Here is a 17,166-nt window from a genome sequence, read left to right as displayed (position 1 = left end):
ATGAGATGCTACTATAACTGCCTTGTTTTTTCATTTATTCCATTAACAAATTTTTATCAAGGATCTGTCTACAAAGAACAGTGCTTGGTACCGGGGGCTACGTATGAAAGCAGGTGCTCCATGGACTCCCATCCTCAACTCTGTCCTAATTCTTCCCATGGTGATAAATATGGTTCCTTTCGTGTAGCATCCCCAGGATAAGACGTGGACACAGCTCAGAATCATATACTGAGAAGCAGAGCTAAGTCACCAAAGCCTGGAATGAATGGAGCCAACATCATCCCAGGCAAGTTAACACGAGGACTCTGGTTGTGAGTAAGTGATTCATCAAAACTAGGCAGGGTCAATAAAGCATCAGAACCCAAGACTGATTTCTAAATCGAGGCAACCAGGGCTGGCAAAGGAGTAAAGAGAAAGTATAAAGTAAAAGTTCCAAACACATGGAAGTATTTTTGGCTGTTTCAGATAGTAAGTGGATCTCTTTGGCAAGCCCAAGCGTCATTTCCACAGGAGCACCTCCGCTGATAAAGGACACTCCCTCTGAAATAAGATAGGAACCCTTCCTAAAGAGCTACGACAGAAGACAGCTGATCAAGACTGCAAAGTGAGGATCACTGAAGTTTTATAGAAATTCAGGAAAAGGAAGAATTATTTTTAGCTGGGAGTAGCTTAAAGGGTGTTGGAACTGGGACATGAAATATCCTAAGGTTTTTTGTTTTGTTTTGTTTTGAACAGAGTAATGCTTACTGTTCAGAGTTCTTTTAGACAAAAGAATGTGAACATCAGGAATCAAAAGTCCAAATGCCTTCAGTGGGCATGGGATTAACATAAGCACCCTGAGTGGGTAGACAGGACAATTGAGACTAAACTGCTTATATGGCCACCAAACCTAAAATCTGCCCAATTATACAGCCTATTAACACACTGTGTGGGTGCAATAAAAGCACCACACAGAATACTTCCAGGAGCCATATACTGCCTTGAGCAACTAAAATTTGGGGGCCTCTGATATGTACCAACAAAATGTAAGTGCAACTCAAATTGCTAATATTGATAAAGAAAGTCAGTGTGGGTGCTGACTGTTTTTTCACCTCTGATAGTTGCATTTCCATAAATGTCTTATATCCCTCAAATTCTCATAATCCAAGGAAGATCATACATATTCCAAGGGTGTTTCTGCTTTAGTTTACAACCAACTCAAGAAAACCGTGGTCTTTTCTTAAATGACTGAAAACTATGTCGCCCCGTTGATCACAGTCATCCTACACCTTAGTAGCAGACCTGCCTCATTAGGGTCCTTTAAACAGTCAAATCTCACCTCACAGGATGAATAGGGATTATCCTTTTGAATAGGATACTCAAAGCGAGGGCCCTGAAGACAATTCCAAAAGGGGGTTCCAAAAGTGTCCTGAATAACAGAACTATTGGAATAAGTACATAATGTCCTTCGGGCACCAATTTAAAAGAGAAGTTTCTGCTCATTTGGATCGATTTTTATTATATCACTTTCACAAGTTTCTTATACAGAACTGTATAAAAATTGCTGTTAATTACAAGATTTGGTTTTGAAACTCAGATCCACTTCTCATTAGTTGTATGGCCTTAGGAAAGTTACTAATCCTCTCTAAGCTTCAGTTTTTGTCATCATTAAACAGGACAATAATTATACCTACTGCAGAGGGTTGTCATGAGCAAAAAATACAGCAATATAAATAGAACGCTCAGCACGATGGCGGCTATAGTAGCACTCTGAAAGTGGTAGCTATTTCATTCTTATTTTTTAAACAATAAATGTATCTTAGTCTGTTTAGGTGCTATAACAAAATACCAGACTGCGTAGCTTTCAAATAACAGAAATTTATTTCTCACAGTTCTTCAGGCTGGGAAGTCCAAGATCAACATGTCAGCATGGTCACATTCTAAGAAGGGTTCTCTTCTGGGTTGCAGACCACCAGCCTCTCACATCATCCTGACATGGTGGGGCCTCTTTTATAAAGGCACGAATCCCATTCATGAGGGCTCTACCTTCATGACCTAATCACCTCTCCAAAACACTATCGCTTTGGGGTCTAGGTTTCAACATATGAATTGGGAGCAAGGGAGAAAAACACAAACATTCAGACCACAGCAAAATGCATGTGTGATACCTGTATAATATTCAAGTTCATTACAATCCTTGAGAAGCTTTGGGAAATGGTTGAAGAAAGCAAGAAAAGGGAAGGACGAACAACGATCTGACATTTCACAGTGTGTGGGCATGAGGAATTCCAGTTATCCCACACACATCCAGAAGGCAGACTAGAACCAATTAAGTGGGTATTATAGGGCTGCGACTCCTACGTAATATACAGGAAAACATTCAAACACTATCTGCCCCACAGCAAAACTGACTGCCCCAGTTCCCAAATGCCAGCATGACAGCCACTTCCCTTGACATTTAAGTCCCCTCCCACCCCGAAGAATGCTAGCAGCCCTCACTGATGGTCAGGCATGTCCAATAAGCAAAATGAGCACACCAGCTCACGCAGAGAGTCACAGCTCACTTTGAGTCCTCGATGATACAACTTTGCATATGCCCCTCTGTTGGAGGAAAAAACAATTGGGGATTTTTAATTTGCTAAACCATTTTGTTGACTCTAAGATGCTTTCCTTCCACACGTTAGTATCTCTGAAATCCCAGCCTGTTTCTTTTTTTTTTTTAAACAAAATTCACATTTTATTTAGGTTGAAATAAGCTCTACAAAATTGATTTTCTTCACCAAAAATAATGGCAATATTTTCTGTATTATTCCTAGATAAACCACAAAACACTTATTTTTGTAGTTTCTAGGTTTTGCTTGTAAATCAAGATGAGGCAGTAGATACAGTCATGGAAAAAGACAGAAGAAAACAGACAAACCGGTTGTCAGTATCATGGCCTCTGATCCTGTCTTGACCATGAAACAGAAGTGTTCAACATATACTTGCCAAAAAGCTGATGAAGATGAGGCTCAATAAAGGAATGCAAACAGCAACAACCAGATGTGAAACCACAATGGCAGGCTCTTCCTTTCAAACTTTAACTATAACTTGTTCCTTTAACTTCATTTGATAAAGACGAAATCTACACTGAAATCCTTGTTTGGCGAGCTCACACGTTTCTCTTACAGTCTGATAATTTTCTTAACTGTCCCTTACAGATTTTTAACAGCATACTTAAAACTCCTACTATTCAAAGGTCAGTCATGAGCTTCATTGTAATATTTTATAAAATGTATTCCTTGCTCCCATATCTGCTCAAAATTTATTTCTTCAAAGAACTGATAACTCAGTACCTGACAACTGGATCCACAGTGATAAATGTTATGTGTAAAATGACTTATCTAATACACGTCCAAAGTGCCGTTAGCAGAGATCACACAGAGTGTAACGTGGTACTTCCAATGCTATCTTCTGGAAAAAAGAGGTCTCCAAAGCATGGGACTTCAAAACAGGCAGATTATCAGTGAATAATGTACTCAATGGGAGGCCTACAGGTCAAGATATTCAGTGATTAAGTGGCCTACGTACACCTTACAACTTTTCGGTAAGATAGTTTCAAATTTCTCACAGATTTTTTCAAATATCAAATATAAGAGAAAGCCTATTTTAAACGTCTCTTTGGTATTTTCAGTGGTTTCTGAATGATCTGTAGGAAGCTCTGACTTACTTGTATAGAGTTTAATATATGTATCCACCATTAAATCCAAATTGTGTTTTATATCAAAATTTGTGTTAAGTGAAGCCACGTTCCTTGACCTTTGGTCTGTCAAAGTGTTCCTCAGGTATGCTTTGAGACTCTTTCACCCATTTTCATAGCGTTCACTCTCAACCTTCATCACAGGAAGAATACATAGGACCTTCAGCAATGCATCAACTTTAGGAAAAAACTTGATGTCTGGCAGATGAAGGGCTTCATAAATAGTGGACGGAAGTTCTATATCTTTCCCTCTGTGTTTCCACTTGATTCTGCAACAATGCAGCTCAGCAGAGAGCGTGTCAGGATTAGGTAAATCACTTCTGTACATGTCAGCACTATGCTCCTCTGATGTATTGAATTTGAGCTGTCCCCTGACAGAGGGTACCAGAGATAAGCATTTAAGAGCTTTAAGGTGCTGTTCTGAGAATATATCTTTCAGTTCCTGAATAATGTGTTCCACTGTTGGAACACTTAGAGTTTCTTTATAGTAATTCTCAGAGGTTAGCTGAGATTCCAGGTTACTGTGCTGAGCTCTGCAAAATTGCCCTGGGAGTTTTATCAGAATATAAAGTTTGGTTGCCAAATTTGTGACTTCCTCAAACCAAAATTCATGATAAACTGGTATTTTCCATCACTTCATTTAGTGAATGCAGCACTGCAGTCAAACTACTGGCTGCAAAGAAGACATCAGAAGTTTGCCCCTGAAGATTTTTCCCAAAGGCTCTTGTAAAAGATAGAACATTTTTAAGAACAACAATGGTAACAATGAAATCAAAATCTGTTACCGCAGCTCTCACAGACCTCTAGCATCCGTTTCGGCTGTGTTTGCTAACAGAAAAATGTGTTCACTGCCGTTGTCTCAAAGCACTTTCTCAGAACCTCTTCACCAGAATTGATCTGGCACTCCAGCAGTGCTTGAAAGTTATCAGGAGTAGAGAGACCTTCTGGGATTTCATCAACTACATGTCCATCCAGAGGTGTGTTCTGTTTTCCCATAAGAATCAAAATTTCAAATAAAGATTTTAAGTGTTCTTTGTTTTCCTTCTCTTCAAGGGTTAAAAGTAAAATGTCTTCATCCTGCTCTTCACCCCCTTCTGCACTGGGGTTCTGAGCATTGCTGTTGTTTATTTCCTTATGTTTTCATCCCTGTTCAGAAGTTTCATCAATTTTTTTCTGTTTCAATGTCCTGATTTCATCTTCACTCAATTCTTTTATTCTTTTTCTGTGTCTACTGTGTGGATTATTCAAATGGCTGGTAAGATCAAATATTGTTGGTATTGCATTATCTCGAAGAACTGTCCTATAAGGACTAGTTCTACAGATCATAGAAGTCTCAAAGCGTTTGGCACACAATCGATAATGTTTATTTAGTTGATCGGGGGTTTTATCTTCTAAGTCTGCTCTCCTACAATTCTCCACCCGCTTCTGGCATCTGGTTGGATCTCGCGGGAACCTGAAAAAAGCCAGGTCCGACTGCATGCTCTTCCACGTGCAGTTGGGGTCCTCGCAGAAGTCCGGCATCACCGTCTGCCAGCCAGCCGGCCCAGCCCTCCCCTCCCCACCTCCTCAGGGCAGCCCGCCAGCCTGTCGGGGGCCGGGGAGGGGACCCAGCCTGTTTTATAATCCACAGAGTCTTACAATTATATCACCGAGTCAGGAGTCCGTTCTGTGCGGTCCCTAATGACGTCATCACTTCCGCTGAACTGCGTGCATGGTTGTTACTGTGGGTGTTGAGTTCACATGCTGTTAAAATGCCTTTGGAAAGACACCTTATGATTTGGCATTGAAACTAAAGTGAATGTGTTCACAGAAAGGCACAGAACAGCAGTGGACTGCAAATCTGCTTTTAGAGAAGCAAATATTTGTCTTTGGAGGAATGACCATAAATACATGTTTTCTTGCAAAGCAACAGCCAAGTGCTCAATGTTAAGAAAGCGTTGCATCGCAGTTTATTCAGCAATATTTTTTTCCCTATCTTAGTGGTAAATGAAATAATGCTGCAACTTCCAATATATTGTATCTTAAATTTGTTGAAATACGATGTTTAATGACCTCAGTGATTGGCATAATTCCTCAGGATCATAAATCCTAAAATCAACACAGATGTAAATAAGAAGCAGATAGATCTATTTAAACCAGTCATCCAAAAAAAGCCCCAAAACCCACTGAATCTGATGTTTTTCCCAGGATAGATCCAGAAGATATAGATAAGAAATAGTCTTAGGGCTTCCCTGGTGGCGCAGTGGTTGAGAGTCCGCTTGCCAATGCAGGGGACGCGGGTTCGTGCCCCGGTCCGGGAAGATTCCACATGCCGCCGAGCGGCTGGGCCCGTGAGCCATGGCCACTGAGCCTGCGCGTCCGGAGTCTGTGCTCCGCAAAGGGAGAGGCCACAACAGTGAGAGGCCCGTGTACCGCAAAAAAAGAAAGAAATAGTCATAGGTAGATAAATATGTTCAGTACAGTGATAGCTTGGTTTTTGTCCCCTCAGAAATGGTAGATCCCATTCTACTGAACACTTCCACCCAGGAAACCTGTTTATCTCATGTTTACATCCTCAGAGGGATGGATGAGAACAGGTTAGAGAGGGGAAGAAGAGTGCTGTCAATGGTCTGCATGGGAAAAGAGGGAGCTATTGAGGTTGGATGCATGAGCAGCATGAAGAGGAAACATGCATGGAAAGTCACTGAGAGTCTCAGCCTATGTTACCGGCCCTGTGCTGGGTGGCTGGTACTCTGTGTTTTCACCCTTCATCATCAAGTGACTCATTCACCAAGTACTTAAACTGAGTGCTTGTCATCTCCCAGGCTTACTGGAGCTTGTTGGGAGGAGAATGTTTTTATATCCTAAAGTTCAAGGTATAACTAAATGCTTCCCATTATACTTGAGAATGTAGTTAGGCTTAGAGCATCTGGTATTGCTCCATTTTACAGACGAAGAATCTGAGGTCCGGGGAAGTTGAATCACATGCCCAGTGACACTCAGCTCAAAAAGGCAGAGGATTCCATCCATGTTTTTAAGACTCCAAGCCCATGTGTTTCCCACTCCCTGTGCAGCCTCCCTCCACACTGGAGGGCAGGATACAAGGAGTGTCTGAGGCTGTGGTGGAGATCACAGAAAACAGAGACTTAAGGAAAAAGGAACAAAAAGAAAAACAACCTAAGGAATAGTAAAACGAAATTTTTTGTGATATTTTATAGCCCTTGTATATTCACTATAGGAATATCTAATTTTACGTAATACTTCATAAAGATTTTCCTTTACTTGGTCTTCCCAACAATGCTATAAAAGGTAAAGAAGGTCTTGTTTTTCTCAGTTTACAGGTAAGAGAGCTGAGACCGAAAGAGGTTAAATGGCTGTCTGAAGGCACAAAGACAGGAAGTAGCAAACCTGGGTTTCACCCATGTCTTCAAACAGCAAATCCAGTGGTATTTCCACTGTACCATTTTGACTCTGGGTTAATAAATAAACATTATGTATGTATGAGGCCAAGATCTTCTGATGGGCAGTGTGAGAATAAACCAACACACAAATACAAAAAGAGTATTATCCATTCCCATAGCTATTATGCAGTACCGATCTTCTTCATAGCTTTGTAGATTTTTGGTTATCTTAGCATTTTCAGTTTGTTTTTGTTTTGTTTTGTGTTGTTTTGTTTTGTTTTGTTTTGCAGTACGCGGGCCTCTCACTGTTGTGGCCTCTCCCGTTGCAGAGCACAGGCTCCGGATGCGCAGGCTCAGCGGCCATGGCTCACGGGCCCAGCTGCTCCGCGGCATGTGGGATCCTCCCGGACCAGGGCACGAGCCCATGTCCCCTGCCTCGGCAGGTGGACTCTCAACCACTGCGCCACCAGGGAAGCCCAGCATTTTCAGTTTTGACATGATGGTAGCGTACATATTGGCCTTTTATTCTCCGGCAATGAAAGGCATGTCATCGCTAAAACCTGCAAAGGATATGGTACCCTAACCATGATTTAAAAATAAAAAATAAGAAGTCAGAAGCAGATTTCCCATAGTAACCACCACAATGGATGACAGAAATAAACTTCTGCTGCTGTCCCCCTCACTCTTAGCCCCACAGAAGAAAAGTATACACAATGGATACATCAATCCAAGCATCCTCCAAAATTTTATCAAAGTACATGACTTAAAAATAGCCCTTCTACCTCATTTTCTAAGTGCATTAAAAAGAAGTTTGGCAGTAATAACTGCAAGAATTGAGATAGAGTTTAGAAATCACAATAGCAAGATTCCTAGAAATAGATGTACCTCTTCTGTCAAAATGTATTAATCATTGGTCCATCTCTTCAGCCCTGTAGTTCTGGGGCAGTCAGCATAAGTGCCTGATAGATTCTACTCAGACTAAGCAATGCACTTGAACCTGAACTTGCAGGCCACTAGAAGCATGATTTCTCCCTTAAGGATTTCCTGTCACACTCAGAGTAAAAGCCAAATCCTTTCAATGGCCTAAGGGCCTGTCTGATTTTGCTATTCTCCTTGCCTTTTGGCTTTTCCTCCTGCTCTCCCCTTTGCTCACCTCCTCTAGCCACAATACCTCCTTGTTGCTCTTCAAACTCACTAAGATGCCTATAGCTGTTCCCTCTACCTGAAATGTTTCCTCACTCCACCCCACCCCACCCCACCCCAGATATCTGCATGGCCAGCTCTTTTTTTTGTTTGTTTGTTTTTGTTTTTAAATATGTTTACTTTTTTTTTTTTTTTTTTTTTTTTTTTTGCGGTAGGCGGGCCTCTCACTGTTGTGGCCTCTCCCCTTGCAGAGCACAGGCTCCGGATGCGCAGGCTCAGCAGCCATGGCTCACGGGCCTAGCCGCTCTGCGGCATGTGGGATCTTCCCAGACCGGGGCACGAACCCGTGTCCCCTGCATCGGCAGGCGGACTCTCAACCACTGCGCCACCAGGGAAGCCCTATGTTTACTTTTATATATTTAATTTTAAAAGATCTGTTGCAAACTTTTATATTCTGTTTTTTTATCACCATCCCCCATCCACTTCTGTACCCAGAAAATTAAATATTCAAGGATTCCTGGGTAAAACAGACAAACACTGGATGGATAAAACTAACATTTAAAAAATACCTGTACATAGGTAAGTTATTGTTCTTCATCAAATAGAAATTAGCAATCACTGAAAATAACATTAAAAATTAGTGTGGGCATGAAGTATGGAATTTTAAAACATCAGTTTACTATGCTGATTAATTCAACATTTATATTTGCATCAGAACTTAATAATCGCATAAATAAATAGAGCTCTCAGTTATTTTAAAAAATCAAGGGATAGGGCTTCCCTGGTGGCGCAGTGGTTGAGAGTCCGCCTGCCGATGCAGGGGACACGGGTTCGTGCCCCGGTCCGGGAGGATCCCACATGCCGCGGAGTGGCTGGGCCCGTGGGCCATGGCCGCTGGGCCTCTGCGTCCGGAGCCTGTGCTCCGCAACGGGAGAGGCCACGACAGTGAGAGGCCCGCGTACCGCAAAAAAAAAAAAAAAAAAATCAAGGGATAACATATGTATTTAGACATATTAGCAGCGTAAAGATGTATGCTTCAACACACTTATTGGGAAAACGTCTGAAAATATTACTACACTGAATTCAAGGGCACCCGCAGGAATCTGACATAAAAGTTCTCTAGAATAACAACATTTCAGGAAATTCCAAAAAAGGAAAAGGGTAAAATAGGAAATAGCCTCAAATTAATCGACAAAGTTCAGTGCTTGTTCCAACTTCATTTTTCTCTCCACTGCAAAAACAAAAACAAAACCGAGTCTCAGGATGGGTGGGTGAATCACTTAGATGAAAGTTCATCTACTGGAATAAATGGAGAGGCCGCTTGGGCAGGTGACACAGGAGAGTCGGTGGTAGTGCTGACTTTCGCTGGTGAATTACAAGAAGATCCGGCACTGCTGCTGTTTCCATCAAGGGTATCGGAAGATACACACACACCAGGATCCGACAGCTGTGCAACGTCAGAAGAAAGCATGTTGGTGATGCCCTGGAAAAATCTCTTTGGCTGATATTCAGTTTCCATTTCACATTTTCTTTTCAATGGTCCAAGAACACTTGGTCTAATGCAATTAATTGGACTCTGGCTTCTCCGGGTAGTAAATCGGGTCGTTGGGCTGGGAATCGGACTTGGAGGCAATCCATTGCTACTCACAAAACTTTGCAAGGATGGTGAAAAACACTGCTTCCCAATTCCCCGGGTGGGTGACGGTGCTGGCGACACCGGAATGAAATCGATGCGTTTCGGGGAGGCGGATTTCTCCACGTCGTTGTCACTCAAGCTGAAACTTTCCTCCCAGGAGTGGCTTATCTGCATTGCGTTCTGCACCTCGCGCTCGTGGACGGTCTCTCGATTGATCAAGTCCATGCCCTCCTCCTGTTTGATCTGGTGCAAGCGGCTGCTGTGCATGCGGACGGGGGAGGCCGGTAGTAGCAGGCCGTGGCGGTTCGCGAACGTTGTGCTGTTTCGCCTGGCGCTCGGCGCCTCGGCCTGGAACACCGGCGAAGTGTCACTGAGGCCGTGGATCAGGGGGGCGCTGTTAGACCTCCTGAGGCCCCCGCCGCTGCCGCCGCCCTCCGCCGGGCTCCCAACCGTGCCCGGAGGCAGCTCCAGGTCCAGCTCCATCTTCTCCTGAGCCATGTCGCGGGCAGGGAGGCGGGGGCGGTGCTCAAAGCCCTAGGATTCCCATTCCCCGCAGTCCAGGGCCGCTGCCGCCGCCGCCGCCACCGAGACAATCTCTGGCCAGCTCTTTTAAGTCTTTCAAGTCTTTGCTTAAATACAACCTTCCCAGCTAGGCTTTCCTAAGATACCTGTTAATGGGCTGAAGGTTGTCCCTCCAAAATTCATATGTTGAAGTCCTAACCCCCAGCACCCCAGAATGTGGCTGTTTGGAGGTGGAGGGTCTTTAAAGAGGTAATCAAGTTAATTACCTATCTGGGCAGGCCCTGATTCAATGTGACTGATGCCCTCATAAGAAGAGGAGATTAGGACACAGACATACACAGAGGAAAAACCGTGTGAGGACACAGAGAGAAAGTAGCCATCTATAAGCCAAGGAGGGAGGCCTCAGAAGAAACCAATCCTGCTGACATCTTGATGTCAGACTTCTAGCCTCCAGAGCTATGTCACTCCGCCTGTGTGGTACTTTGTTATGGCAGCCCTTGCAAACTAATACAGTACCCTAATGAGAATTAACCTCACTCCTTGCTCCTTTGTTTCCTTTTTCTGTTTTATATCTTTCCAAACTCCTTACCATTATCTTACAGATCTTTCACTTGTGCATTTTGTTTACTGTTTATCTCCCTTTGCTAAAATCTAAGCTCTATCAGGGCAGGAATTTTCTTCTGCTTGGTCATTGCTGTTGCCGCGGTTCCAGAGACTAGCCTATGGTATGTGCTCAGTAAATACTGTTGGATTACTGATTACACCTCCATCATCACCATGGAATGCCCTGTGAGGTGAGAGAAGACCAAAAGGCAGTCAGGGCTCTAAGGAGGAAGGAGAGAGAAGTTTGGGTGCTGACATAAAGATAATAAACTCTGCTTTGGGAGCTCGACCCACTTCTGAGCCACGTTGGGCAGCCACAAGCAGCTCTTTATCTTCTCATTTTGCCTATGATATCTACAGAGCTCACAATGGGCATCCCCTCCTCTGCCTTTGATATTGTCTCCTGTCTCTCCTCTGCATTTCAAACCAAACCAGATGCGTAGGAGGATCTGATCAGCTGAGCATCTGGGCTTGATGGGAACCTCTCATGCAGCTGTGCGCTGGGGGGTGCTGGCTACTGCTTTTTGTTCTGTATCTTTCTCTCATAAGTTCCTACACACCAGCTGTTCGCTTTACTGCAGTTAAATGTATCTGTGTTTTTGTATTACAGGCCTGGGTATTCTCTAACGACAGGAACCAGCTAATGAGAGGTCTCTTATCCTTCCTACAGATTTGTTTTGGTGCTAATGTCTTCCGTGATTCTGTCCTGAATCAGTATATTTCCTTCAAAATTATACACACACACACACACACACACACACACACACACACACACACTCACCATTCTACTGTTCATAGCAGATCTTATCAATAAGATAGGAGATATATATGCATATATGCAGACCTTATATATATTGAGCACCTCCTATGTTCCAGGCAATACTCCAGATGGTAAGCAAAACAAACCAAAACCCTTAACCTCACGGAGCTAAGATTCTAGTAAGGAATTGCCTTAGCCCAGGTGCCTCATGCATCTGCCCACGCAAGCTGAGTTCTAGCCACACTGGACCTCTGACCTTCCCCTGAGGCCTCTGTCCCCTTTCATGTCTCCAACTCTTTGCTTTTCCAGGTCCTTGGGCCCAGAATCCTATTCCATCCTCTATGCACTCATCCACCAAACATTAACAAAGCACCTGTAAAGTGCCAGGCATTTTTAGTTCCTGGAATACAAAGATGAACAATAGTTCCTGTCCTTGAAACGTTCTCAACATAGACACATAAATAATTAAACTTTCGTGTGATAAGTGCTAAGAGAGAGATGCAGATTATGCGTGGCCAGTCCTGAAGATGGAGCAATTAACTATGACTAGGTTGTAAAAGGGAAGAAAAAGAGAAAATTTCACAGAGGAGAAGACATTTTAAAAAATTGAAATATAGTTAATTTACAATGTGTTAGTTTCAAGTGTACAGCAAATTGATTCAGTTACATACACACATATATGTATATATCTATGTCTATACATATCTATATCTAGCTATCTATCTATTTTTTTCAGATTCTTTTCCATTATAGGTTATTATAAGATGTTGAGTATAGTTCCCTGGGCTATACAGTAGGTCCTTGTTGTTTACCTGTTTTATGCATAGTATTGTGTATATGTAATCCCAAACTCTTAATTTATCTCCCCCCTCCACCATCATCCCCTTTGGTAACCATAAGTTTGTTTTCTATGTCTGTGAGTCTGTTTCTGTTCCATAAATGTGTTCATTTGTATCTTTTTTTTTAGATTCCACATATAAGTGATATATGGTATTTGTCTTTATCTGTCTGACTTACTTCACTTAGTATTATAATCTCTAGGTCCATCCATGTTGCTACAAATGACATTATTTCATCGTTTTTTATAGTTGAGTAATATTACACTGTATTTATATACCACATCTTCTTTATCTATTCATTTGTTGGTGGACATTTAGGTTGCTTCCATGTCTTGGCTATTGTAAATATTGCTGTTATGAATATTGGTATGCATGTATCTTTTCAAATTAGAGCTTTCTCCAGATATATTCCCAGGAGTGGGATTGCAGGATCATACGGCAACTCTATTTTTAGTTTTTTAAGGAACCTCCATACTGTTCTCCATAGTGGTTGTATCAGTTTACATTCCCACCAACAGTGCAAGAGGGTTCCCTTTTCTCCACACCCTCTCCAGCATTTATTATTTGTAGACTTTTTGATGATGGCCATTCTGACTGGTGTGAGGTGATACCTCATTGCAGTTTTCATTTACATTTCTCTAATAATTAGAGATATTGAGCATCTTTTCATGTGCCTGTTGGCCATCTGTATGTCTTCTTTAGAGAAATGTCTATTTAGGTCTTCTGCCTATTTTCTGATTGGGTTATTTGCTTTTTGATATTAAGCTGTATGAGCAGAAGATCTTGCATACCCTATGATTTAAATCGTTGTTTAATGAACTACATTGAATTGAAATGCCTAAGGGTGTCAGTGAGTCAAGCAGCCATGTGAGATTCATAAAGTTCCTGCGCACTCATTGTGCCTAAAAGTAGCATCTGCAGCGATGGCAAGATGAAAATGTCACAGGTGAAACAACTCAAAAAAGCATTTCAGCTTTTCGAGGACCGCGACCGAGTCTGTGGAGCCGCCCCAGGAGCCGGAGCTGTCTCATCCCCTCCTCTTCCACTTCCCGTTGCAAACAATAAAAGCCATTCGTACCGAAGTAAAAAAAAAAAAAAAAAAAAAAAAAAGCATTTCACAGCATGTGGGTTTCAAAAAGAAATGGCGCCTACTAGTAAGGACACAGCTGGTCGATTTCTAGGTGGTATTGAGGTGAAGCTGCAGGCACATTGTCAAAGTAAGATAGGAGATGCAGAGAACGAGCCAGACGGTTAAACCCGGTAGAAATAAGGCAGGGACTGTGACTCAAGGAGACATGTAGGGTCACCGTGAACATCCTTAGCAGCTGTAAAAAGAAAAGAGTTGAAGGAAGGGCCACACAAAAGAGAAGCAACCAAAACACAAGGCTGGGTGGGGTCAGAATTATTCGGGTGTAATAGCTCTCCCACCCTCTAGTTGGCGCAGTAGCCTAACTCCAACAAGATACAAGTGTGCCTGGTGTGGAAGCAGCAGGGAGAAGGGAGCTTCACGCACAAAGCAGCACGAGCGTTCCTGGACCAAAAGGGAGAAGAAAGCTTTTTAGGTCCTTCAGGTAATACTGCATGTTGACCTAAGCGCCTCTATTTCCCGTGGAGCAGTCTATTGGAGAAATAGGATTATTTTTTAATTAAAAGAAAACTATTTTGATTTTAGAAACCAAAATACCACTGTTTCTGATTTTGCTTCATTACAGGGTCAAACATTTGCACACGACTTAGATATGCCAAAAACTGGCTTTATTTATTGTCCGTAAACAATATCTAAACTAGCAGACTCCATCCAACTACTAGGTGGGAGCTGGGAGGAGAATGGAAGAGAGAACAGAGATATATAGGTCAGAAGCCCAGCGGAAAACATACGTTACACTCAAACTGGGTAATGGAAAAGAGTTGTTTTTTTAATGGAAGTATAGTTGATTTACAATATCGTGTTAGTTTCAGGTATACAGCAAAGTGATTCAGTTATATATATTTTTTTTTTCAGATTATTTTCCATTATAGGTTATTATAAGATATTAGATATAGTTCCCTGGGTTACACAGTAAATCCTTTTTGCTTATCTATTTTATGTATAGTAGTGTGTACCTGTTAATCCCAAACCCCTAATTTGTCCCTCCTCCCCTCCCTTTCCCCTTTGGTAACCAAAAGTTTGTTTTCTATGTCTGTGGTTCTGTTTCTGTTTTGTATATAGATTCATTTGTTTTATTTTTTAGATTCCACATATAAGTGATATCATATAATGTTTGTCTTTCTCTGCCTGACTTACTTCACTTAATATGGTAATCTCTAGGTCCATCCATGTTGGTATAAATGGCAATATTTCACTCTCTTTATGGCTGAGTAACATTCCATTGTATATATATACTGCATCTTCTTAAACCAATCGTCTGTTGATGGGGACTTGGGTTGTTTCCATGTCTTGGCTATTGTAAATAATGCTGCTATGAATATTGGGGTGCATGTATCTTTTTAAATTAGAGTTTTCGTCACTTCTGGGTAAATGTCCAGGAGTGGGATTGCTGGATCATATGGTAGATCTATTTTAAGTTTTGTAAGGAACCTCCATACTGTTTTCTATAGTGGTTGCACCAACTTATGTTTAAAATTTTTTTTTATTAAAGTACAGTTGATTTACAATATTGCATTTGAAAAAGTTTAATAAGGGATTGGCTTTTTTTAAGGTGTGGAAAGAGTTTAAGGAACCCTATAAAGAAGTAATGGGATGCCCTGAAGCTAAGAATAGATGGAAGCCTGTTAGTGAACAGGGTGGAGAGCAATTTCTGGAACCAGGAAAGAGAACTATATGGAAGAGGGCTGTCTGCAAGGAGCTGAGGTTTTGGGTAGAATATACAACCAACCTGCATGGCAACTTGGCCAGAGGGTTCCAGAGGAACACATATTCTAACTTTATCCTCTTCCTTCAATTTCCTGCTAACTTATTTTCACTTGCCAAATGCAATCAAAAGCCAGACAGCCAGCACATATAGGGGGCAATTCATGTATGTCAGCTTCTCTGGGGACCAAGTAGAGTGGGAAAGAACAGGATGGATGTGGAGGGCCAGATTGGCATCATCCTTTCTTCCTGTCCTCAGCACCCACTCTTTTCTTTGTGCAGGTGAAAAATGCTTGTTTCCAGCACAGGAAATACTCAGAATCTCATCAACTACACTGTATGGAAGATGTAAATGTGGTCATAGTCCCACCTGAAAACTGAAATATCAGTCAGTCCCCATTAGTACTCTTCATGTAAGAGGGGAGGGAGGAGGAGAAACAGGACAAAGATTGAATAACAGAAACCATATCTGCTATAGTTCCTGTTTTTATAGCTGTTCACAGGACCTAAATTAATAATCATGAATTCCTTCTTCCACCACCCATTCCGTTTTCCTCTTACCCCCTGCCTGCACCTTCACTGGATGGAGTCCTTCACCTGGTAAAGTGACTAAACCTCATTCCTATAGTAAAGGAGTTCTTGAGGATCCTGTCTCTCTTGGGTTGATGCAGTTTTTCATTGATGAGACTTTGAGCAAGTTGACAAGACAATCCAGTGACCCCTTTGGTCCAGTTACAGTCTACCTAGCCCTCAGGGTGTAGCAGTAATACAGTTTTCTCTTGTCGATTAGGATCAGTCATCCCAGCCTTGTCTACCTGTCTTTTTCAACAATAAACATTCCTTGAAGTCGATTTTAAAGATAAAGTCACTATATTGATGGTTGCCTCCGGGACAATAGGACCTCAGCTTTCAACCCTTGGTATCACTGCATTCTCCTCGTTTAACTGTCTGCACTCAAATCTTAAAATCTTAACCTGCTTTCAGGGCAAAATCACTGTCTTTACTTTCATTCCTATATGAAGCACTGCATATGAATGAATATTATAGTATAAATGAAAAACCAGGAGAAAAACTAACACTTTTCCTGTTAGTGAATTGGATCCATATGTAGCTCTTCTGTCCCAGGCAACCAAGCCGAGTGTCACAGTCACAACGAGTTTTCTCTGGCTCTACCCCCATCTACTTCAGTACAATCACCACTTTCTCCTTGGATGATTGCATTGGCCTTGCTTCTATCCTTACCCCTCCTATAGACCTATTCTCCACCCAGCAGCCAGAGTGATCTTTATGGAACATGAGTCATATCAAGTCTTGCCCACACTTGAAACCCTCCAGTGGCTTCTCTTCAGTCCTAAATGCTTGTTCGTTTCTCAGGGGGCTTGGGTCTCACACAAGCTCACAAATTAGTCTTCTGAAATACCTGGGTGTTACCATCTGGTGCTGGGGGAGGAGGCATCCAAGGCTTCTGCCAATGCCAAGAACAAGGGCAGTGCTGACAGTGCCAGCCAAATGCTAGCCACTGCCACGGATGCCAAAGCAGCTGCCAACGATTACGTCAAGACTCCCTATGAGGAATTTGAACTATTTCATGTCCCTGCCAAATTTATCAGCACTGCCCTCCAGACTTGAAGAGGATCCTGGCACCTTATGACTCATGTCCATTGGCATTCAGAACTTTTAAATCTCTTTATTTCAGACTCCTTGTCCTAGGATG

At 42.2% G+C, this 17,166-nt stretch overlaps 1 protein-coding gene across 1 annotated transcript; it reads right to left on the bottom strand.

Moving 5' to 3' along the window:
- Positions 1-8,889: 8,889 nt before the first annotated feature.
- On the bottom strand, positions 8,890-10,467 carry LOC308625690 (PPP2R1A-PPP2R2A-interacting phosphatase regulator 1). The gene has a single exon (XM_081250196.1). It carries the CDS (start codon positions 10,373-10,375, stop codon positions 9,518-9,520), a length of 858 nt encoding a protein of 285 aa, XP_081106322.1. The 5' UTR covers positions 10,376-10,467; the 3' UTR covers positions 8,890-9,517.
- Positions 10,468-17,166: the final 6,699 nt, after the last annotated feature.

The sequence above is a fragment of the Mesoplodon bidens genome (assembly GCF_964165515.1).
Source record: "Mesoplodon bidens genome assembly, chromosome: 11".
Taxonomy (NCBI): Eukaryota; Metazoa; Chordata; class Mammalia; order Artiodactyla; family Ziphiidae; genus Mesoplodon; species Mesoplodon bidens.
This window is presented reverse-complemented; position numbering and strand designations above follow the sequence as displayed.

Coding starts and splice junctions, on each gene's coding strand:
- LOC308625690 (XM_081250196.1), bottom strand. CDS start 10,375: ATGGCTCAGGAGAAGATGGAGCTGGACCTGGAGCTGCCTCCGGGCACG.